At 44.6% G+C, this 25,733-nt stretch overlaps 1 protein-coding gene across 1 annotated transcript in view; it reads left to right on the top strand.

Annotated features, from left to right (window-relative positions):
• Positions 1–808: 808 nt before the first annotated feature.
• The window catches only part of endouc (endonuclease, polyU-specific C), a 32,599-nt gene continuing 7,674 nt past the window's right edge, over positions 809–25,733 (top strand). The window contains exons 1-6 of the mRNA XM_084334726.1: positions 809–907; positions 7,482–7,541; positions 7,640–7,739; positions 7,837–7,948; positions 8,591–8,712; positions 21,477–21,589. Of these exons, the coding sequence (XP_084190852.1) occupies positions 897–907; positions 7,482–7,541; positions 7,640–7,739; positions 7,837–7,948; positions 8,591–8,712; positions 21,477–21,589 (518 nt within the window). The 5' untranslated portion in view covers positions 809–896. The remainder of the gene's footprint in view (positions 908–7,481; positions 7,542–7,639; positions 7,740–7,836; positions 7,949–8,590; positions 8,713–21,476; positions 21,590–25,733) is intronic.

The raw sequence follows: 25,733 nt of genomic DNA, 5'->3' as shown, positions 1-25,733 counted from the left end.
TCAGTGGCCTGACTGCAAAACAAAACAAAAAAAATCATCTGGCGACGCCCCCGCGGCGGCTCAAAGGCCGCACCCCCTACCGATTTAAAGTTCCAACGTGCCTGCATACACTCTCTCACTATCTCTTGAAATAATACACAAGCCTACTGTAGCTACTGGCAGATCCCATAATAAAAAAGGAACGCAATGATCTTTTTGTCAACTAATCTCAGGCGTTGGCTGAGTAGATTCATGAGGAGACCTTGGGGGACCCTGATGTAAACAAGACGAAAGTCTTTCTCTGGTCTGCATCCCCTGCTGTACTTGATTGATTGATTGAAAAGTTTATTAACAGATTGCAGAATGGGTACAGTACAGTACAGCTCAATACATACAATTGTTAAGAGGATGCAGACCTGAGAAAGACTTTCGTCTTGTTTCCATCAGGGTCCCCCATTTTCAATTCATCATATGACACACATGACATACAGATAGACAGTACTGCTACATCTATACATTTATGACATACCAGATTTTCAAATACAGTACTGTTTGTGATACTAAAAAAAATCCAGAAGAAGAGTATATAATATACATTTGACATAGAAACTGTGCATTGGGGGAGGTTGGGTAGGTGGGGTGGGGCTGTACATTGGAGGTGGGGGGGGGGTTGGGTAGGGGGGGACACACTGTACATTGGAATACTAACATACATTTGACATGGACTGTAGTCTGTACCCATTCTGCAATCTGTTAATAAAGTTTTCAATCAATCAGAGATTACTCGATTGAGCAAGGTTTCTCATCGAATACGCATGCGCACGTCGCAGCGTCCAGGGCAAGGCAGGCGCCAGTGGAACTTCGGTCATCGTGATTCAAACTAACGTCTGCTGTACTGAAAGTTCGCAAGAGGCACCATGGCTGCAAGGTAACGAGTTATTTACCTGTTTACTTGTTTCGTTAGAGCTAAAACACTCTGCTCAATTTCTGAAGTTAGCGGGCAGATAACGGTAGATTAGATTCAGATTAGATTAACATTTACATTTAGTCATTTAGCTGACGCTTTTAGTTGTATCCAAGGCGATTTACAAGTTCTGTACGACAAGTCATCAGGAAGGGCACAACTCTATCAGCTGAGTAACAATGTTCATCAAAGTGTTAACTTGAGTGCTACAGTGTAGTTTATTATGACAAGTGCATGACAGTAAGGTTAGCTAGGGTTAGATTTTTTCTTTCTTCATTTCATGGTTGAAGAAGTGCGTCTTTAGTCGACGGCGAAAGATTGGACGGGTTTCGGTTTCGGCTGATTTACATTTATTGTCATTATACAGTATAACAAGTACAGTATCTGTATCTGTTACTTGTTACCCGTGGTTGTATGTCCTGCGTATTCACCCTGACCCCCCAACCCAATGTACAGTTTATACTGGATATCAAATATTCTGTGTGTTTTTATTTGTTCTCAGTTCTTGAGTCTTGTATTAGCTGAAATAAAAATATGTTTATAATTTTTTTCAGAGTAAAAATAAAATGCGTCTTCTTCTTCTTCTTCTTCTTCTTCTTCTTCTTCGTATTATTATTATTATTATTATTATTATTATTATTATTATTATTATTATTATTTATTATTTATTATTATTATTATTATTATTATTATTATTATTATTATTATTATTATTATTATTATTATTATTATTATGCAATAGCTTGAAGCTTCTTCTGAATTAGTTAATAAACACAGATATGGTAGTAATACCCCCTATGAGGCAGGCAGGCGAATCACATCGGATTTAATGCTATTGAAAACAAAGATGGATGTCAATAACAATGCACTTCTATTAATGCTCCAGGGGGAAACAAGATGTTCTCCATACGTTGCACACACCTTCTCAGTAGCCTAGTACAGGGGTTCCCAAACTTTTCAGGCCGGGGCCCAGAAAATAAGGCGTCAGAGAGCCGCGGCCCAATGCACATCGTCTGGCTTTTTTTTTTTTTTTTTTTGCCAGGCGACCGATTTTTTAAGCCAAATATCACTTCAATCCTATTAAGTTAGTTCAAGTTAGTTATTCATTTATATGTGCTATTTATGAGAGGGCTAACTTGTTGCAAAATAATAATGATAATAATAATAGCCTCATTAAAATACTATTGTTGCTTCTGTTGTTTTCAGCGTTTTATGTGCATAATCTGTTATTTAGTTTGAAATGTTCGTTGAAATAAGTAGATTTTTCATTTTTGTTTATTTATTAAGTTAATATAAAACCATATAGTCACATTTTAGAATACAATAGAATAGAATTTTAGAATACAACTAGAAACACTGTCCTGGCCTGCTTCTAAGTTCAGTGACCTGACAAATTTAAAAAAAAATAAAAAAAAATATATATATTTTTTTTTATATATTTATTTATTTTTTATTTTTTTTTTATCATCTCGCGGCCCACCCGTGGCTGCTCGCGGCCCACCTTTGGGTCGCGACCCCGACTTTGGGAACCACTGGCCTAGTACACCTGCACAGGTCTGAACATGCCCTGCACACAGCCATGTCGACATGCTTATTGGCAGAGAAGAAGGCCTTCTCACGCAGCGTGACAGATTCAGGTCACACTGAAACCTGAGACATGCAGGCTACACAGCTATTCAATATTCAAATTGGGATGAATCTGCAGCCAAGGGGAAAACATCTGGTAGCCTAGACTCAGAGCAAGCTCATCCTAGGAAGCGCCCGCAGTAACGAATGATGCTTATAGTCTGTGTCAACTGACAAGCCCTGAAGCCAACGTTAGTCTGCCAAGGTTTCAACAGGGGTGGTGACGTGTGTGTGTGTGTGTGTGCGTGCATGTGTGTGTGTCTCTCTCATTGTTGTGTTAGCTTGTCAGTCTGCAGCCCCTCAGTATGCTTCCTCTTGAAGAACTTGATTTACTGTGGATGTGCAAACCTGGCGATCTTTCTTAAAATGTTTGTGTGCATTCATAGTTAATTATATTGTTTACACTGCCTATTTTAACTTTTCTACTGTACTATAATTTCATTACCAAGTTTCAAGTTTCTTTATTAGTTGTTGTAAGAGCCTGTGTTTTTAGTTATGTATTATTATTATTATTATTATTATTATTATTATTATTATTATTATTATTATTATTATTATTATTATTATTATTATTATTATATCAAATAGAAGGATATGTTAATGATTCACCTCAGTTGTATTGTGGGCTGTGGTTCACCTGACTTGCCTGAACGGCACTGTCTAGGCCAGGGCTATTCAACTAAATTGTTCAGGGGGCCACATTGTCAGAAACCCAAGGGGCCAGGGGCCGGACTGCCACGGCGCCTCCCCGTGCTATGAATATATGTACACTTGACACAACACGCAACCATATTTTCACAACTTTTATTTAACTACATTGCAAAAGTAGTATACTTTTCAAAAAAAGTGCTTCATTTATGTGCCACATCTGCAACATCTCCTGCAAAAAGTGCTTCATTTATGACTGTGCAACAACTGCAACATCTCCTCTTCAACATTTCAATATAAAAATAAAATAAAAAACAAACAAGTGCATGATGTGCATCTGAACATTCTAACATCAACACTTGAACAAAAAAACACATTTATAGTGCAGCTGAGCTTATGAAAAAGTGCTTCATGTCTGTGCAACAACAGCAAATCACAGCATCTTATTAGCACTTATTGTCCACTCTTAACTCTCAAACATCAGGGGGGTGGGGGGCAGACAGGCCTAGCCTACATACACACATCTAATGAGAGCGATTGCACTTCTTTGACTGGGCAATGGCAGAGAAAGAGGGTTCATAGGAAGTGAGGGCTACCCGCAAACAGTGATGCAAATGCTCATTTGTCAAGGAGGCACGGTTGCTTGTTTTAATGGCATTCATGTGAGAGAAACTGGATTCACAGGTGTATGTTGAGCCAAACATTGTTAGCACAGATATTGCCAGCGTTTTTATTTTGGGGAATGTCTTGACATGAATACACTTTATCCAAAATGTTGTGGTGGATTCATTCTCAAGTGCCTGCTTCAGAGCAGGTGATGCTTGCATGTCAATTATTTCAAGTTGCAGGAGACCTTCATCAATGTGAAGTGATGCAAGGAACTCTTGTCCTTTTGTGGAAATAGCAGCTACATTGGCAAATGGGTTGCTCACAAAATGCATCAATTCTCTGGACATGTCAAATTCATCAAATCGACTTGCAAAGTTTTCCCTCAATTTATCAATGAAATCTGTCATTAATTGAGTGACTTTTGGCTCAATTGTGCGTGTTAACGTTGACATGAAAAGAAAAAAGTAAATTAATGAGCGGAGCGGCAGAGCTTGCGGAATTATGTAACCGTCCTAATCCGCCATGATTTTCATTCGGCGCTTCAGCTCACCTGGCAGAGCAGCGGTCCTGCGATCCGTTGTTGACGAGTTCGAATCCCATCAAATTTTTCTTTTTTAACGTGATTTTTTTTTTTTACGTGTATTCTTTCGCCGGTTAAGGTTAGGCATGGTTAAGGTTTTTTTTTTTTTTGATCCACTTTTTCTCCCATTTTTCCATATTTTCTCCCATCCCAATTTCGTATCATCCAATTCAACCCTCCCCTGTCACGAACGCTGTTTCTTGCCTCCCACAAGCCGGCTGCAATGTGGACTAAGTCATACATAGCACAAGTCCCCTCCGGTACTTGAGGTAACAGCAGTCGCATCTTTTCACCTGCGCAGCTCGTTCTCTCAGTGTCGAGGAGTAACGCGTGGGAGGCTCACGCTGCCCCCGACACTTCCTGATTTTACTGCGCAGGCGCACCAACCGACTTGTAGGAGTCGCTTGTTCACAACGTTCGATCCCCACCCTTCAGTTTTCCCTCCCCGTAATACGGCCAATGTGTATTACTGCGGACGACCAGCCAAACTGAAAAACAATGTGGAGAGCTGGATTCGAACACGCGAATCCTAGCGTCTCCACACTGGTGGCGAGTGACTTGTCCACTACACCACCTAGCCGCCCCTATGGCATGGTTAAGGTTAAGGTTAAGGTTAGGCATTGTTTCGGAGTTGGTTAAGGTTAGAACGGTTAAGTTTAGGCGCTGTTAAGGAGCTGGTTAAGGTTAGAGTTTGTCTTAGAGAATGGCAATATTCTTTCTATGGTTAAGGTTAGGCATGGTTAAGGTTAGGCATTGTTTCGGAGTTGGTTAAGGTTAGAACGGTTAAGTTTAGGCGCTGTTAAGGAGCTGGTTAAGGTTAGAGTTTGTGTTAGAGAATGGCAATAGACAGCCTATTTCCGCGCGACAGCTCTCAGCAGCCTCGTTGCTCGTCCTGAGTTTGCCGCGTCACGTGCCTGTCGGGGCCAATCAGGCCTACCCCGGAAGTAACTTACTGTTGCGGAACAGTAACACGCTACCAGTCACTGCGCAGCTGAGGGCATAAATTAGTGATGGTAATCACCTGGGTGGGTGTAGAACGGGAAAGGCACACAGTTTTCTGACCGCTTTGGTCCCAGCTTCGATGTGAATTGATTTTCTAAATAAATCGGATATCCATTGATATCTGACAACGGAACTCAGAGTGTGGAGACTATTATTGGATAGAAAGCGTGTCCACGGAATACTTCCCGACTGCCTCTAGAAGCGGAGGCCGCTACAGTTGTCATAAAAAAAAATACAGAATACTTCTCAATGAAATGCTTTTTTTCTGTTATGAGCTCTTGGGAGTGTGCTAGATAAAAGTAGATAAAAAGTATAAAATAGAATAGAAAGTCAAAAGTATGTAAGCAAAAAGTGTTCAGTCAATATACACACACATATATATATACAATATACAATACAGAGTAAAAATGAGTAACAGTGAGTTACAGTACAATACAGTATACAGTACAATGCAGAAATGGGATGAGGTACAACTTAGGTAAGGTGCAATGAGGTATGAATTGTAGTGCAAATCTCTTTACCAATAAATATAAAGTGTGCTAAAGTGAGTAAAGTGGATGCTACAGTGAGTGTTTATTTAAAGTGAGTGTGTGTATGTGTGTGCTGTGAGTGTAGTTGATGGTTTGTTTGTTTGTTACATAGTGTTATTGTCGTTGAGCATCCTGATGGCCTGGGGATAGAAGCTCCTTCTGAGTCTCTCTGTACTGGCCATGAGATTCTGGTATCGCTTGCCTGACCGCAGCAGTTCAAAGAGGCAGTTGTTTGGATGGCTTGATTATTCTCTTAGCCTTGCCCATGCAACGGTTGTTGTAAATGTCCTGGAGAGTGGGAAGCCCACTTCCAATTGTGCGTTCGGCTGAACGGGCCACTCTCTGTAGTCTGCTACGGTCTTGTGCGGTGCTATTCCCAAACCAGGAGGTGATGTTACCCGTCAGGATGCTCTCTATTGTGCATGAGTAGAAGTTCTTGAGTATCTTCTGACTCACTTTGAACTTAAACTTACTTACTTAAAACTGTTCACTCTCTCGACCGGTGCCCCGACGATGCTGAGGGGGCTGTAGTCCCACTCCCTGGCCCCCGTCCTCCTAAAGTCCACAATCATCTCTTTTGTTTTGCTGACGTTCAGGGAGAGGCAGTTCCCCTGACACCACCACGCCAGATCCTCTACCTCATCCAGGTAGGCCCTCTCGTCGTTTGCAGAGATCAGGCCCACCACTACTGTGTGGTCAGCAAACTTGATGATTGTGTTGTTGTTCCGCTGTGCCACACAGTTATGTGTGTACACAGCGAGTAGAGGAGGGGACTCAGAACACAGCCCTGGGGGGCCCCTGTGTTGAGGGTGATGGATGAGGAGGTGCAGTTGCCTGCTCTCACCACCTGGGGTCTTCCCGTCAGGAAGTCCAAGACCCACTGGCAGAGGTCATAGTTCAAGCCCAGGTCCCTGAGCTTGGCTACGAGTTTGGAGGGGACTATGGTATTGAATGCTGAGCTGTAGTCGATGAATAGCATTCTCACATAGTTCCCCTGCCTCTTGTCCAGGTGTGATGCTGCTCTGTGCAGCACATGGGCTATGGCGTCCTCCGTGGACCTGTTGGGGCAATATGCAAATTGCAGGGGGTCCAGGTTGATGGGGAGGGAGGAACAGATGTAGCCCTTCACAAGCTTCTCAAAGCACTTCATGGCTATGGAGGTGAGACTGTACTACATGTATATTACATCAGTGTTAAACCACTGTGAGCGGCCCGGAGTGGATTGGAGCGGAGGAGAACTCTTGCTCCGGACGCCGCGCCGACCCATTTTAAAACCCACTCCTCGCTCACGTCAAAAGCGCCCGCTCCGCTCCCCGCGCCGCTCACGCGCCGCACCGCTCACGTGCACTGGTAGTCATTAATATTAATACCTGTATTATGTCTTCTACTATTACCATGTACCTGTACCTCCCCTCCCCCATGCTGCTATGATGTCTGAATTTCCCCAAGGGGATCAGTAAATTAATATCTTATCTTATCTTAAAATGAAGCAGTAACTGGCTCATCACTAGGTGTTTTCTCATGTCACATAACTGTGTTGCAGGTTCTCCTGTGGGTTCCTTGCCCTCCTGCTTGCAGTGTTGGTCACTGACCTGGACGCAAGGTATGGAAAGTTGCTGTGGAATCACGGTGTATAATAAATAACTCTTGCTTTCTGTCAGCTTTTGTTAACTGTTTCTGTGCCTCTTTTTATTTCCCAAGCCAAGCTGTGAACCAGGAGCTGTCCAATATCTTTAATGAACTTTGGAACCTGGATGTCAACCGCATGAAGCCTGGGATCGACTACACCATCAATATTCAGGTGTGGTGCATTGCTTCATTGTTATAAGGCAGTACTATCTTTTAGTTCTGTTTTAGGAAAAAAGTAAGTCATTTTGTTGCTGTTTTTTGTTGTCCAGGGTAAAGCTGACTTTGTCAACCAAGGCAGCCACTCTGTAAGAGACCACGCCTCTCGGCCTCTGTTCTCTAATGTCAACGAGAACAAACTGGCGAGCATCAACACGTTCGCCCGTAAGTGTCTTTGTAAGAGTCTGTAGATTAAAGATGTTGTAAGCGATATTCTTTTGTTAAAGTAAGTGGTCTACGGTACATGTTCAAATATCTCTACATTCAGACAGCCATCACTGATGCAGAGTGTTTGGTCAGTAACATTGGTCTCCCAGTCCCTCCGCTCTGCAGTAAACAGAATGTTTATTTTATGGTATCCCATTCTTACTTCATCCAATCAGGAGAGAGAACTAAAATGAAATAAGAAATAAAAACTAATTTAAAGCAAATTTGTGCTTGAAACAAGTAAAAAAGAATCTGCCAGACCAGTAAGCTAATTTGGCTTGGCAAGCTTTCTTGAAATAAGTACAAATATCTAGGGCTCTTTCTCCTGATTGGATAAAGTTGGACAGGATACCAGAACATTGATTTTCTGTTTAGTGCAGAGCGGAGGGACTGGGAGACCCATGTTAGTGGCCAAACACTATATCAGTGATGGCTGTGAAAATGTAGAGCACTTATTTGAACAAAATACCACTTATAGCACCTTTATTATACCTAATTATATAACTGCAAAAGAAAATGTATGATCCCAACATTTCCTTTTGTCATCCACCAATAGCATGGAATAACTGTTCCCCCGTTTCTGTCGTTTGTCCGCTACAGGTTTCATGAAGCTTCTGGACAACTATGAGAAGTCCACAGGCGTGGCAGAACAGGTGACTGCTGAGGAGCAGAGAGAGACCAACCTCTTCCTGGATGCCATCTTGGAGACAGAGGTCATGAAGGTAAATTGGACATGGTACAAAATATATTGTATACAGTAGCTCTACGAATCGGATAATATATTACTACAACGTATGCCGTATATCATGCCTGTTAGGGTACCTTGTGTATACTGCATCTTGTGTATACTGTTTGCTTTTACTCTTACTCATAGTCTGTATTCAGATAAAAAATGTATATAATATATTTATTATATAACATATCATATAACGTATATATTTTTCTCATATTACTATATTCAGATCAAATTTTATTGCCTATATTTATGTCTTTCTACTATTACCCTGCCCATAGCTGTACCTCCCCCCTCCCCCATGCTGCTATGATGCCCAAATTTCCCCAAGGGGATCATATCTTATCTTATCTTAATATATCTATCTATGTTTAAGTTAAGTATTGTGTGATTTTGTGTGAAGGGCGGACTAGCAAAGTAAGATTTTCATTGTATGGCAAACTGTCTGTTTAACTGTGCACATGACAATAAACAATCTTGAATCTTGAATCTATTATAAACTGGCTCTGCAATGTGACATTACTGAACCATGAATAATCATGTTTTCAACCATATGGAAACCTTCGTATTTCAGCCGTTTAAAAACCCCACTAATATGAACCTCTTGGTGATGGAGATTGTAATGTTTGGATGAGTTGAGAGAGATGAAAATAGTGTGCCATGCTTTATCAAATATGAAACATACAATAATCAAATATGAAACATTCCAATAAGCCATGCAGCCTAATTCACGTCTAACTCTGCTGGTCCCCGATGGATGAAGTATGTAATTACATAAACAGCCGGGACCTGCATCATCACCAACTTTAATTTACCAAGCAAGTTAATTAATTGCCAACCAGCAAAGTCTCAACAATATCCCATTTAGTCAGTTTGAATGCCTGTGGGCTTGTAATAGGTTGAACTGTTTAGTGGCCTGTTGATTTAAATTCTTTGTAGCTTCAAGTTGTTTTGGATGGGTTGGCTACGTTGTTTTGTTTTCCTTGTGGTCTGTGCAGCTGCATTCCTGAGAGAGTTGTCTCTTCCTGTTTCACTGTGTCACTGGATCAGACCATGATGTTTCTGAGAAAAACACTGCGGTACATATAAAACATCTGTGTGGAGGCTTGGAATGCTGCCTTGGCTTGGGTTCTTCCCTCAGAGTGCTGTCGATCACATGGACATCTCACTGAACGGAAAGGCACATTTGTGCAACAGACCCAGGATGAACATAGCTACGATATGTTAAAATTGTGAATAGCATTTGACGATCCGTAATTAATATTGAATATCGTGTTCCTCAAAACCACTTTTTTATAAATGGTAAATGGCTGCATTTATATAGCGCTTTTATCCAAATCGCTTTACAATTTGTTCCTCACATTTTACCCATTCACTCACACACCGACAGCAGAGGCAACCATGCAAGGTGCCAACCTGCTCATCGGGAGCAGTTAGAACTATTATAAACTATACTACACACCCAAGGAAGAACTTAATTTTAGAAATGGTTGAAGATTCTTTGCAAATATATGCAAGTATTGTAAATGTAAATGTTGGATTTTCTTTGCTTAGGTTGTGATGCAAAGATTAGATTAGATTAGATTAAAATGTATTGTCTATATACAGTACAAGTACAATACCACAAAAAGATGTTTGGCGTCAAACTAGAGTGCAAATGTAACAGTAAAGTGCAACAGCAATATACAATGTACAGGTAATTAAACTGGGTATAAAATAAATAAATTAGTACTACTGAGTAATAGTGCTAATCAGATGTATGTACAGAGTTGTAGTATTAATATGTACAGTGATACAGGTATAAAGACACTATGGTAGTCATACTGGCCAACAGTGTAACTAGTAAGAGTAGGTAAGGTACAGATATAGATATAGTATCACTATCTACAGATATGTAAAAGAATGATACGCAGGTACAGTAATTACAGACAGATGTTGTTAGATGTTTCTGTAATCAGCCAGTATCACCTCGTCATCTGTGTTCGTGAAGTTTCTGCGTTGTGTTTATTTCTCTCTCTGAAGTCGACCTTCTCATACTGGCTGTACAACTTTGTCATCCCCCTTAATGCAATCCGTAATCATAAGACTTCGACACTGGCAGATGTGGTACCTTTCTTGGAAAAAACGTTGTTTATTCCATAAACAAAGCCTCTGTACCAGATGGAAAACAGTTCTGTATTGTCCTTGAAAAGCCTTAGAAGTAGAGCTGCCGCGGTATCGGTATTACCGCGGTATCGCTGTTACATCATGCCCACCGCAGCGTTGGGCTGAATACCGGCATCACCGCTGTTTTTTATTATATTATTATTATTAAACGCTCTCGTTGGGCTTGCGGCTCTGCAGATATACCCTACTTCTCTGTCGAGATTCCAAGCGACCCTATTGGGTACCAGAAAAGTCACATGAAACACTGCAGACCACTGATTGGTCAGAAGAGATACGCGTCACATGCTTGGAGCATCTTGCAGTGCTTTTACTTCCTGAATCTCAGCCATCACAACACGGCTAATAGTACGTTAGCTCCCACCGGAGACCGGAGTGGATTACCGACGCCGTCGCTCCTCAGGGAACGAGACATAATGATTTTACTGCAACGAAATGTTATAATAAAAGCCCTTCGTTCTATACACTTGTCTGATTGAAAACTTTATTAACAGACCGCAGAATGGGTACAACTCGGCACGCTCTGAGCAAAGAAAGGAACTTAGATATTAATTGAGTAACGCTTGCCTTGCTATGGTCCGGTAAATACGAACGTGTAACTATACTAACGTTAATGCCACAAATCGAATGCCTTTGTAATCATAAGTAGTAACGTTATAATAATAAGAAGAAGAAAGAGTCGGGGGGGTAACCGGCGGGCGCGCCGCTACCACCCCTGCTCGCGACACCGAGGGGAGACTTCGAATCCGTGTTTCACTTTTAATAACGAATGCGTGCATGCCGAATCCCAAACAATATTCATGCTGCAAAGTCATCCTCTAAAGATAGACATTTAGACTAGAGGCAGGCTATATGCTATAAAGAGTAGACTACAAAAAAAATGCATTCAAACTTTTTTTTTTTTGTGTGTGTGTAATGCGGTAATAACCGCGGCGGTAGGAAGTATTTTGCAAATGTGTGCGGTAAGGAAAACATCAATACCGCGGCAGCTCTACTTAGAAGGAACTAAATTCATTATTCTAACGATCTCTCTCCTGTCACCCCGCTCGGTGGTCGTGCGGCCTAGCTGTCCAAAGGCCTTCCCTGTCAGCCGAAGCCAGTGATGTCGTGGCACTCCATTCCTCCCCCATTTCAAAGTCTCTGTCAATGCGTGTGCTCGCGTCTGCTTCGTGTCTTAAACTAACTTATCCTGGAAGAAATGGGATGCACCGATATGAAAATTTGCCACCGATACCGATACCGATTGTTCAACTAACACAATCGGCCGATGCCGATACCGATACCGATATTTGTGGCAAAAATTTTTGTTTAATATATATATATTTTTTTTGTAATATTTTTTTTTTATGAAACTACTGTATATTTGTGTTACAAATTGTGCTCACCGATATGAACATAGGCCTCTTTACTTACTTAAAAAAGGAAACATCAAGAAATAGCACTATCTCTCTCCCAGTATGGTCTGCCGGGCTGCAGCTAGGTACTAGTTCTCCCAGTATGGTCTACCGGGCTGCAGCTGGATACTATTGTCTCAACCAGAGCTCTCACAATGAAATTTTGATTGACAGTCGATTCTGCCAATTACGTCACACACCGCTTGCACCCGCCTCTGCTGTTACCACCAATCGGCAAGCGCGTACATACATTTTTTACTTCCGCTTTTGTCCGCCATTGATTTTGACGAGAGCTGAGCTCTACAACAACAACACGTTAGATCCCCGCGGCGGCACGGCCGCCGTTTAGCTTTTAGCTCCGCAGGATGACTAAACGAGGCATAATGATTTTACTGCAACAAATGTTATAATAAAACAAAGCCTTTCTATACATGTGTCTGATTGAAAACTTTATTAACAGATTGCAGAATGGGTAAAACTCAGGGCTCTATGAGCAACGGAAGGAACTGAGCTAGTATGAACGAGTAATGGTTGCTACGTTCGGGTAAATAATATGCTGATGTTATTGAACGTGTAACACTAACTATATAACGTTAATGCCACAAAACGAATGCATTTGTTAATCATAAGTAGTAACTTTGATGCAGTAGCTTGTGTGTGTGTGGGCCGGGGGCGGCGTTGTGCAGGTCGCGACGCGACTGAACTTTTTTTTGCCTTTTGACGCGACACAAATTGATGGATATTTATCGGCTACTGCCATCGGCACATTCGAGCTTATCGGCCGGTAGGCCGATTGCAGTCAACAAGGCACTTATCGGCCGATACTGATACCCGACCGATACATCGGTGCACCCCTAATCATAACGTCTTCTCCCTAGCAACAGGGGCCCGCCCCCTTTTCTTGTTAATACGTGACGCGCTGCCATGGCAACGGCTCTTCACCTTTAGCATGGTTCTATCGATCTCAAACTCTCCCCATAGCTCTCTCTCTAGGGCGCACAATCTCTCTCTCTCTCTCTAGGGCGCCGCTATGCCCGGCCGCCTGTCTGTGCGCTCCGTCGAGATTGTGCTTACTTTTGTTAATATTTATAGTTTTAAGAGTTTTGTCTGTACCAACAGTAGGTGCATTTAATGTGTATGACCGTCAGTCACTTATAGACATCGGATTACGGGAAAATTACCGATTGGATTACTCCCTGGATCAGCTTTCTGAACCGCAGCAATGGCCTGTTGAGATCCTGAGAACACCAGGACCAGGTCTTGACCCAAGGAACAAAGGAATCACCAGACGGCGTGGGAAGAGAGCTGGGATCCGTAACAGACTGAGAACCAGACGACACCGAACGCCACTACCCAGTATATTGCTAGCCAATGTACAATCAATTGACAATAAACTGGACGACATCCGAGCAAGGATTCAATTCCAGAGAGACATTAGAGACTGCAATGTTCTCTGCTTCATTGAAACGTGGCTGTCGCCAGAAACCCCAGATCACGCCATACAACCGGCCGATCACTTCTTCATCCACCGCAAGGACAGATCAGCAGAGTCCGGCAAACAGCGTGGAGGAGGTATCGCCTTCATGTTTAACAACAATTGGAGCGATCCAGCTAACGTGAAGGAATTATCGAACCACTGCTGCCCAGACCTGGAATATATAACCATCAAGTGTCGTCCTTTCTTCCTCCCGAGGGAGTTAACGGCGATCGTCCTGGTCGGAGTGTATATTCCACCGCAAGCCAGCAATAGTGTCGCGCTCTCCAGACTCCACGATGAGGTAAATAGAATCCAAGCCGCGAACGTTAACGCCGCCATTGTAGTAGTGGGTGATTTCAATAGCGCCAATCTGAGAAAGGTTTTGCCTGACTTCTATCAGCATGTGACTTGTAACACCAGAGGCGGTAACATCCTAGATCACTGTTACACGCAATTCAAGGGTGGCTACAAGGCTCATTCTGCTAGTGGCTTTGGTAAGTCTGATCACGCTGCCATTTTCCTTTCACCAAAGTACAAGCAAAGAATCAAGAGCACTCCTGTAGTCTCGCGAGAGGTGCAGAAATGGGATTTGACGTCAGAGGAGACGCTCCAGGCTGCGTTTGAGTGCACAGACTGGAGCGTGTTCCGCGACACAGATAACATTAATGTCTACACGGAAACAGTGCTGGACTATGTTCGTACTTTGGTGGAAGAAACAATCCCCACTACCACAATTAGAGTTTACCCAAATCAAAAACCCTGGGTAGACAAATCCGTCCGTGAAGCTCTGAGAGCGCGCACCAAAGCATACAACGACGGCCTAGTGGCAGGCAACATGAATGACCACAAGGTGGCGCGATACAACGTAAGGAGGACAGTGACAGAGGCCAAACGGCGCTACAGGGATAAAATTGAACTCCAGTTTGAACAGGCTGACTCTAGAGCTATGTGGCAGGGGCTCAAAACGATGACAGACTACAAAGGCGCCTCCCTCAAACTGAACAGTGACATCTCCTTAGCAAATGACCTCAATACCTTCTATGCGAGGTTTGACGCTGGTAATAACAACACCAGCCCACAAGCCACGGCAATGGGGGGGGGGGGGGGGGGGGGTCTGCTGCTGATGGAGACTAAAGTGTTCAGGGTAACAGAGCATGAGGTGAGGCGGACCTTTAAAAAAGTGAATATCAGGAAGGCAGCAGGACCGGACGGCATCCCCGGCCACGTCCTAAAAGTCTGTGCCGACCAACTGGCCCCGGTATTCACTGACATATTTAACCTGTCCTTAGAACAGGCTGTCATCCCCACCTGCCTGAAGAAGTCCACTATTATCCCTGTACCCAAAAAATCCAAGCCTGCTTGCCTCAACGACTACCGCCCTGTAGCTCTCACCTGCATAGCCATGAAGTGCTTTGAGAAGCTAGTAAAGGGCTACATCTGCTCCTCCCTCCCCATCAACATGGACCCCCTGCAATTTGCATACCACCCCAACAGGTCCACGGAGGACGCCATAGCCCATGTGCTGCACACAGCAGCATCACACCTGGACAACAGGAAGGGGAACTATGTGAGAATGCTATTCATCGACTACAGCTCGGCATTCAATACCATAGTCCCCTCCATACTCATAGCCAAGCTCAGGGACCTGGGCTTGAACTATGACCTCTGCCAGTGGGTCTTGGACTTCCTGACGGGCAGACCCCAGGTGGTGAGAGCAGGCAACTGCACCTCCTCATCCATCACCCTCAACATAGGGGCCCCCCAGGGCTGTGTTCTGAGTCCCCTCCTCTACTCCCTGTACACACACGACTGTGTGGCTCAGCGGAGTAGCAATACAATCATCAAATTTGCTGACGACACAGTGGTGGTGGGCCTGATCTCTGCCAACGACGAGAGGGCCTACCTGGAAGAGGTCAAGGTCCTGGCGGGATGGTGCCAGGAAAACAGCCTCTTCCTGAACGTCAGCAAAACAAAGGAGATGATTGTGAACTTCAGGAGGTCGGGGGTCAAGGACTACAGCCCCCTCAGCATCGACGGGGCACCGGTTGAGAGAGTCAACAGCTTTAAGTACCTCGGAGCCTACATATCCGAGGACTTGACATGGACCACACACATTGACAGTGTTGTGAAGAAGGCACGACAACGCCTCTACTTCCTCAGGCGCCTAAGGAAGTTCCAAGTCAGTCAGAAGATCCTTAAGAACTTCTACTCATGTACAATAGAGAGCATCCTGACTGGCAACATCACCTCCTGGTTTGGGAATAGCACTGCACAAGACCGAAGCAGACTACAAAGAGTGACACGTTCAGCCGAACGCACAATTGGAGGGGGGCTCCCCACCCTCCAGAACATTTACAACAAGCGGTGCAGGGGCAAGGCTAAGAGAATCATTAAAGACTCCAGTCACCCGAACAACTGCCTCTTTGAACTGCTGCGGTCAGGCAAGCGATACCGGAGTCTCAAGGCGAGCACAGAAAGACTCAGAAGAAGCTTCTATCCCCAGGCCATCAGGCTGCTAAACGAACAATGAACACTACACAACAACAACCATCAAACGCACATAGCACACACATCCACATGCACACACTCACTTTAAACAAACACACTGTAGCACCCACTCCACACACTTTATAGCACACACTCACTTTAAACAAACACACTGTAGCACCCACTCCCCACACTTTATATTTATTGATGAAGGATTGCACTACAACTCGTACACCTTACTGTAAATTGTACCTAAATTGTACCTCATCCCATTTCTGCTTTGCACTATATAGTATTGTACATTAGTACACTGCATAGTATTGTATATTATATGGTAACTCAGTTACGTCTATTCTGCATCGAACATTGTACATATGTCTATACTGAACACTGTGACCTCATTTTCTACTTCTAAATTACATGCTATACTATGTTATTTGATATTATCTTGTCTAGCACAGTCTCTGGAGCGTAACAGTAAGAAGCATTTTGTATGAAAGTATTCTGTACTTCTGTATGACAACTATTAAAGAAACTTGAAACTTGAAAACTCTCTGACCAAACCTGCCTGCTCTCCGTGCTTATCTCGATTGTTTTTGTTACAAACCTGCTGATGACCTTGGCATTCACACACCCTGCTTGCTACCGTGGAGACACACACTGGCTGCCGGCTACTTTTAAGATCTATAGATCCGTCTGAGTAGATGCTGTCACCCACCGATATATACATTATATACACATTGAAAAACATAGATTCCTTCATTGTGAATACATTTTGTTTTAGTTTTTCACTCCTATCAGATGGTTTTACCTTTTATATATCCAAGATATTTGTATTACTTGTTTTTAAGATACATTTGAAATGTATATATATATATATAAAAATCAAATATGAGATTCATAAACTGGTATGTCAGAAAATATATTGTACTATTGAAAATGTTGATTATGAATGAATTTGAAACTCTTGCATCACTAGGGCTGTCTTAAATACTTCGAAACTTCGAAGCTTCGTTCGATGGCACAAGCTTCGAACATTAAAAAAAAATCGAAGTTTAAAAAAAAAGAATAAAAAAAAAGAAAATGTTTAAAAAAAAAAAAAATTCAATTTTTTTTTTTTTACTTCGATTTGTGTGCGTGTGTGTGTGTGTGTGTGTGTGTGTGTGAGAACTACCCATCCCAGTTAGGACAGCCGAATCCCGTCCAATCTTTCGCCGTCGACTAAAGACTCACTTCTTCAACCATTATCTGAAATGATAAAAGAAAAAAAAAATCTAACCGTGACTAACCTTACTGTCATGCACTTTTCCTAATAAACTAACCTACACTGTAACACGCAACACTTTGATAAACATTGTTACTCAGCTGATAGAGTTGTACCCTTCTTGCTGTCTTGTCGTACAGAACTTGTAAGTCGCTTTGGATAAAAGCGTCAGCTAAATGACTGTGTGTGTGTGTGTGTGTGTGTGTGTGTGTCAGGGTTTCCGTTAGAATTTTTTTTGCAGGTCTGAGTGTCCGGTAGATTTCAATCTACCGGACAAATGGGATAAATTCCGGTCAGAGTTTATTGAGCTTAAAAACAATTGATAGGCCTATATAAAGAATGACATCATCAAGGCATTTATAATATTTTAACTTAAAACTAGGCTACTTTTGCGTATATACAGTCATTAATATATTCCAAATAAAATAAGTCCCTCGAGACTTCGTGCTGCTGCCGACTTGAGGTGTCGGTGGGCAGTCTGCCCGACCTTAATAAACAGCAGTCTGTTATAATCACATTTTTATGAGCTAACGAATTCCGTTATATTGGACATTTGTATTAATTATATCAAGCGAAGAACTGAGAAATTTGGCAGAGAGAGACGGCAACATTATCGTGGGTTTGCGTGATGTATATCTCCACCTCCCAACGACTTGGTGCTGGTCATAATGTCCTGTGAAAATAATTCCCTCGAAACACAATTTGATTATTTGAATTGTATTAAAATAGGCTAAAATTAAATAGCCTATGCGATGAACGAAACAATCATTTGTTTCATCGTTGCTTCACCAAGCAGCCGGTCTAATAATGACATCCTGTTGTCAGCGCGAGCTGGCTGCTGATATATTTACGTGAAGCATGGAGCAGCAGTGTTTTTAGGTCCGGTCTGGAAACCGCTCAGCAGCACCCCCACCCAACAGCTGAATTGCCAATGGCTGAATTGGAGTACTGCACCCTGCCGGCCGGCAGATGGATGCTTCTCGCAAATATATCAGCAGCCAGCTCGCGCTGACAACAGGATGTCATTATTAGACCGGCTGCTTGGTGAAGCAACGATGAAACAAATGTAATGATTGTTTGTTTCGTTCATCGCATAGGCTATTTAATTTTAGCCTATTTTAATACAATTCAAATAATCTAATTGTGTTTAGAGGGAATTATTTTCACCGGACATTATGACCGGAGAGATTAAATATGTCGGACTTCAACAGATTTTGCCGGTCAAATACCGGTAATTACCGGCTAACGGAAACGCTTGTGTGTGTGTGTGTGTGCGCGCGCGCGCATGGGGCCATTGGGTGGGGCCGGGGGACAAATACACTGGAGGAAAGTAACCCAGCTCAGCACTGCCCAAATTATATAAATGTAAATGTATATCATCACTATTGCCTGTTTGAAGGATATCATCCTCAAATACATATACACCTACATGCCTTGTAGAATTCCACACATAAGAAAGAAAGATACTGGGATGAATAAACAAAATAGGAAATAAAATTTAGATAAGGTGCTACTGAGATGTTTTGGTGAGTTCTTTTTTTTTTGTGGAAGTTGCCCTTCTTAAAAATGCATGAACATTCACTGATAATTGGTCTGTAGTGGAGTCTACAAGGTCTACATTGCCGGACCATGTAGAATCCGGACCTTGTAGACTGACATAATTCTGTGCATAGTTTAGTCTACACAGGCCATATTTCAAATAATCAAAATCTTACTTCATTCATCTTAAACATTCTTGATTTGGGGGATTGGTAGTTCCCATGAAATCTGAAGTTGTTCAAACGACAACAGCGATCCACCTTGAATTAAATCACACAGCCGAGTGAAACCTTGTTGGCTCAGTCACGAAAGGGGCTACTTAATTAATTAATCCAACCCACTTTATTTATAGAGCACATTTAAAAACAACAAAGTTTATGAAAGTGCAAGTACAAGTCCCACAACATAAGATAAAAAAATAATAATAATAATAAAAAAAAAAAAAAAAATCTCGAAGCTTCGAATTAAAATCGAAGCTCGGCCCCGAAGCTTCGATTGCCAAAAAAAGCTTCGAAGGTCAGCCCTATGCATCACACAGTCAATTCTCTCCTTTCATTGAATCAATTGTATAACATGGAACAACTGAATGTGGTTATGAGTTATGATCAGGGGAGGAAATTAGGCCACTTTACTCGCCAATTGCGAGTATTTTTTACGTTTGGCGAGTAATTCATGAAGAGCACTCGCCAGTCTGGCGAGTACTAGTAATTACAAAACAAAACAAAAAAATCATTCTGCAATCTGCTGATTCGCTCACTGGCACAAACCGAACTCTGACTCCCCCCTTGATTCCTCCCATTTGCGCCACATAATAATCAGACCATAACCAATGAACATCATCGTTGTACAGATGCGCTCTAAGCTCCTCCAATGAACACTCGTTTTCTAGAAGATGCCGCCCATCTAGGGGAAGTGGACAGACCACTGCGCGCAGACGTACAAACTCCTGCCACCGGCAGCCGGCTTGACAACGTAGACAAACTTACAAAAACACATGAGTGGATGAAAATAATTGCATGTAGAGTCGTCGCTTTCGGATATCGGTGCGGTCTGACATGGGGGCGAACAACAGCACGCGACGCGTCTCCTTCGAGTCGGATGAGAATGACAAGTCAACCAGCATTAGCCGGCTAGCTACCTAGCATGTAACAAGCTACCATAACGCGCATTCAACATAGTGGACTATACTGAGCGGCTTTGCTTAAATGCAGCCGAGTGACATTTTATTATTACCGGGTTTCCCAGCATATCACCACTCGCCCATATTCCCTTCACAACGGTGATGTTGTCATACTTGGCATTCAGAACACACCTGCTGAACCCCTAGCGTTGTCGATTCGGTTCCAATGTATTGTCATCTTACAGCACAAGTACAGTACAACCAGAATACATTTGGCATACAACCAAAGTGCAAATGTAACAAGTCAAGTTCAAGTTGTTTTATTTAGCTATTACATTACAGTGAAATGCTTGGTTCTTTCACTGCCCAACCCAGTATTGATTGATTGAAAACTTTATTAACAGATTGCAGAATGGGTACAATACAGTACAGCTCAATACACACAATTGTTAAGGGGATGCAGACCAGAGAAGGACTTTAGTCTTGTTTACATCAGGGTCCCCCATTTCAGTCCTGTTTGCTTAATGCCTTGTCCACTTCCTCCACACTCCAATATGTTATGATGCATTGAAAATGGGGGACCCTGATGTAAACAAGACGAAAGTCTTTCTCTGGTCTGCATCCCCTTAACAATTGTATGTATTGAACTGTACTGTACCCATTCTGCAATCTGTTAATAAACTTTTCAATCAATCAATCCCTTCAACCCTGCTCCTGTCAAACCTGCTCTTTCCATTCCCTCCATCATGTCCCCCCTTTCTGATGAATATTTCCTGCACTTAAGAGTCAGACACACATTCCTAGTAGTTGAGCTGTGATGAATGAAAACTTTATTTAACAGATTGCAGAATGGGTACAGTACAGTACGGCTCAATACATGCAATTGTTAAGGGGATGCAGACCAGAGAAAGACTTTCGTCTTGTTTACATCAGGGTCCCCCATTTTCAATTCATTTTCAATTCATCATTCAGTATAACCTAGACCAGCCCAACCCAGCATCATTCACTGCCCAGTTCAGCCCAACCCAGTCCAGAATAGTTCCCTCTTTCATGTTAATATGTGATTTAATGATGTAATATTTTGAAGAGTAGAGACAGTGTGATTAATTTACTATGATTGAAAATCAATTTAGACGAAGACGTACAAAGAAGTAATTATCACAATTAGCGATTTTTTTTGTCTGGTAAAAAATCTATTTGGCTGGTAAAAAAAATCAGATACCCGCCAGTTGGCTGGTAAGCCAAAAAGTTAGTTTCCTCCCCTGGTTATGATATGTTATAATATGTGCTGTATGTAATTTCCTTACAGCGCGCTCACATGTACCTGGTTAGCAAGGGCCAGTCCAGCTCTAACCTGAGGCAGTTCAGGAGTCAGGTGTACCTGATCTGGTTCCACCTCTACCACAGGGACAGGAACGGAGGGTAAGACACCAAGACAGCTTTAAGCTTTATCGGCTTGAACTCTTTCACTACCACACTACAAAGGGTTAACGCTTTCACTACCACACTACAGAAGGTTAACCCTTTCACTACCACACTACAGAAGGTTAACGCTTTCACTACCACACTACAGAAGGTTAACTCTTTCACTACCACACTACAGAAGGTTAACGCTTTCACTACCACACTACAGAAGGTTAACTCTTTCACTACCACACTACAGAAGGTTAATGCTTTCACTACCACACTACAAAGGATTAACCTTTCATTACCACACTACGGAAGCTTTCACTACCACACTACAGAAGGTTAACCTTTTCACCACCACACTACAAAGGGTTAACACTTTCACTACCACACCACAAAGGGTTAACGCTTTCACTACCACACTACAGATAGTTATATTTCGTATTGGCATCGCGTCCCGCTCTTAAGCCATACCGAGATATACCTCATCTCATGTACCTAGTGTACTCCATCAACGAATAAACAAAAAAATACACCCATCACCTGCCAGGCCCCGCCCCTAGTGGTGTACTATAAAGTACTAGGCGTGGTCACCACTCACTCTTCCTCTATTTTCGTTTCCATCATAGCGGATGCAAGACGCCCTATGTAACTAGTTGTTATGAAAAGTTTAGAGAAATTGCGTAATATTGAATGCAACGACACGTCGGGCCTATTCTGATGTTTCCTCATCTTGTGGCAGCGAGGGGCAGCGTGCGAGGTTTGGCTATCGAGCCGGCTCGCACACAGGTAGGCCCTGTGTCATCAGGCATTGTTGCTAGTGTTAGTAATGCTGTGAAGTGTGTGTCGGCGCCAGGGGCGGGATGGCTTGGTGAACGTTCCCCTGAAGTGGACGGGTTCCAGGCGATCCTGGAGCGTGCTCCTAACACTAATGCTAATGCTAATGCTAACGCTAATGCTGAAATGGGTCACTGTTCTAATGTTCCCCGCCGTGGGATGTTGCCGCTTTTCCCTCCTCTTAACCGGTTCATTAATGAAGGTCAGTCGGTAGCTAATGTGGGGGGTTTTGCTGAGTCCTATTTACCCTTTTTACGGGTAAATGGGTTGACAACAGGGTGCAGGGCGGGTGTACCGTGGCTAAGTAGCCAGGTAGCTTTGATCCTGTGCCCCGGCGGGGTTGAACGGTGTCCCACCCGGAAGCCGATGCTTGAGAGCGAATCGGCTCGGCGGGTGGCAGTATGGACGGATGAGAGCTATACTGCTGCAGGATGGTATTTAGCGGCGGCCAGTGTTGTGGCTCAGCTGACTATTTTCCTGTCCACATTAGCGTCGGGTAGTGGGGCTACGGGACCAGCCGACGCTGAAAACATTTTGCATGTTTGTGGTGTTAGAGATCTTGACTCAGTCGCAAGCTATAACTGCGGGGAGGATTAGGATGCTATCAACGTTTGTTAATAGGCAGGTCTGGTTGGAGCAATCTCCTCTTGGGGAAGAAGAAAGGTTTTCTCTCCTCACGGCTCCTTTTTCCACAGAGGGACTTTTTGGTCGTTCTGCGGAGGCGCAGGCGGTTGTTGATCTGGGTCCCACACCGCCTCACGCTATGCAGCCAGAGGTTGGAGCACGGCCTCGTCAGCGACTGTGGCGAGGCCCTCGACAGGCGGCCATGTTTCCCCCGCCAGTGGTACCCTGGGCGGAGAGTCAACAGGGGTCCACAAGGCCGACAGCCTTGGCGGCCGAGGGATCGGCCATTTTGGGTGTACTCGGCTTGGGAAATACAAGCCGTCGTCATTCTGCCGCGAACAGCCTGCTCCCCGCTCACTCCTCTCTCCGTTACCCACGGAAGCGGGGCTCTGATCGTTTTCCTTTGGCTGCGGGCCGCGAACCTTCTTTGAAGCGCATGCGGCCCCACTTTTTGCTTCTCATGGGGACAGGGGCTGACACCCAGTTGATGGCTGAGCCTGGGTCTGTCCGTGAGAATGTTGTGCTGTCGCGTGGCTCCTGCACCACACGTTGTGTGATGGGTGAGCCTGGTGTTACGGCTGCCACTATTTACAGTGGTCAGCAGGGGGACTCGAGGCCTCTTCGGTTGAATGCTCAGCACGGGTTACCCCGGCCTCGCCTTCGCCAGGCGGGGTATCACGCTGATGCCTCCCACTCCCGTGAGAGCAGCAGTGGTCTGCAAAGAAGAGGCGAGTGTGATTTGGGTGATAGCAACCCATGGGGTCCTCACGCCTTGCATGTCTAGCTGTAGAACAACTCCTCAGCATGCGCTAGAGGGGTGTTCAGGGGGGGAGCGTGTGTCAACCAGTTTGATGGCAGCTTCTCCCAAACCGGCCCTTTCTGTCGGGGTCCCCCCTTGGGTGCGACCTCCCTGTCCGCGTTGGCGGGTTCAGGGGCTACGCACAGCGGGAGGGACCGGGCCACCTATCTACTGTTCCTTGTGGCCCAGCGTCAGTTGACTGCGGGTGCGCTTTGGGATTATTATCACATATGGCGACAAGAATGCCGTTTGGAGGGGTGGATGGAGAGAACGTTGAGGGAGGGGCTTGTTTTGCAGTTTGCACAACCCCACCCTCCGTTTTCAGGTTTGGTGCAGACCCTATTGTCAGGGTCAGAAGCAGTGACAGCCCTGGCCGACGAGATCCAATCTCTGTTGGCGAAGCAGGCTATAGTCGTGGTCCCGAGAGAGGACACGATGTCAGGCGTCTACTCCCGTTATTTTCTGGTGCCCAAAAAAACGGGAGGGGTCAGACCTATACTGGATCTGTCCGCGTTCAATCGTCTGATTGTGGCGAGACCATTCAGGATGTTGACCGTCAAACTCCTGCTGCTTGCTGTCAGAGGGGGAGACTGGTTCACCTCCATAGACCTGAAGGATGCGTATTTTCACATCCCGATTTTCCCTCCTCACAAGAAGTTCCTACGGTTCCTGTTTCAGGGCGTAGCATACGAGTACCAGAGGTTGCCGTTCGGCTATTCTCTGGCTCCCCGCACATTCACCAAGTGCGTAGCGACGGCGCTGGAGCCTCTACGTCGTCGGGGAATACGGATTCTATTCTATCTCGACGACATTCTACTCCTCAGCCGGTCGGAGGAGGTCGCCAGGTCTCATACCAGGCTGGTGGTGGAATTCCTCACCAGGCTGGGTTTTGCTGTGAACTGGAAGAAGAGTACGCCTCTTCCCAGTCAACAGGTGGAGTACTTGGGCTTGACGTTGAGGTCGAGGCCCATGATTGTAATCCTCTCGGAGCAACGGAGGGTGTCTATCCTCCACGCGCTCAGGGGTTTCCGTCTTGGAAAGACGGTCACGGCGCTGCAAGTGATGCGCCTGCTCGGGACGGTTCCTTTGTCGATATGGGAGGATCTCGCCCATTGGAGAAGGCCTGGTATCCTCACCATTGGGGTCCCCATGGGCAGCAGGCGCTCACACGTCACAGTCTTCACCGACGCTTCCCTCACGGGTTGGGGAGGGACGTGTCGGACCAACGCAGTGGGGGGCAGCTGGACGGTCCATGCTGCCCGGTCTACCCTGCACATCAATGTGTTGGAATTGAGGGCGGTCCTCCTGGTCCTCAAACGGTTCGTCCACCTGGTGGTAGGCGAGCACGTTCTGGTCAGAACGGACAGTATGACGGCAGCGGCGTATATCAACAGGCAGGGTGGGACGCGATCCATCCGCCTGCGCCGGGCGGCGGTCGAACTCTGGCTATGGGCATCTCGCAGGCTGCGCAGTCTGAGGGCGCTCCACATCCCTGTTATGGAGAATGTGGGCGCGGATATGATGTGTCGGGGCGGTCCTCGTGTCGGCGAGTGGGAACTGCGCCACGATATAGTCAGGCAGATCTGGGATCGCTTCGGGGAGGCTTCAGTGGATCTGTTTGCGAGCCGACGCTCTCACAAGTGCCCCTTGTGGTTCTCGGTCAGTCGGGCAGATCATCCCCCCTTGGGGGTGGATGCCTTCTCGATGTTTCCATGGCCGCCCGGCCTTCTGTACGCCTTTCCTCCTATACAGCTGTTGGGTCAGCTGTTGGAGCGGATACGGCAGTGTGGTTCCCGGTCCTGATCCAGCTACTGGTAGCTCCGCCATGGCTTATTCCTTGGTCGGCGACGGCCCTCTCTCAAGCACACGGGTCGCTGTTTCAGTACCCGGTGTTGTGCC

The sequence above is a fragment of the Notolepis coatsorum genome (genome assembly GCF_963971535.1).
Source record: "Notolepis coatsorum genome assembly, chromosome: 18".
In the NCBI taxonomy this organism is placed as follows: Eukaryota; Metazoa; Chordata; class Actinopteri; order Aulopiformes; family Paralepididae; genus Notolepis; species Notolepis coatsorum.
This window is presented reverse-complemented; position numbering and strand designations above follow the sequence as displayed.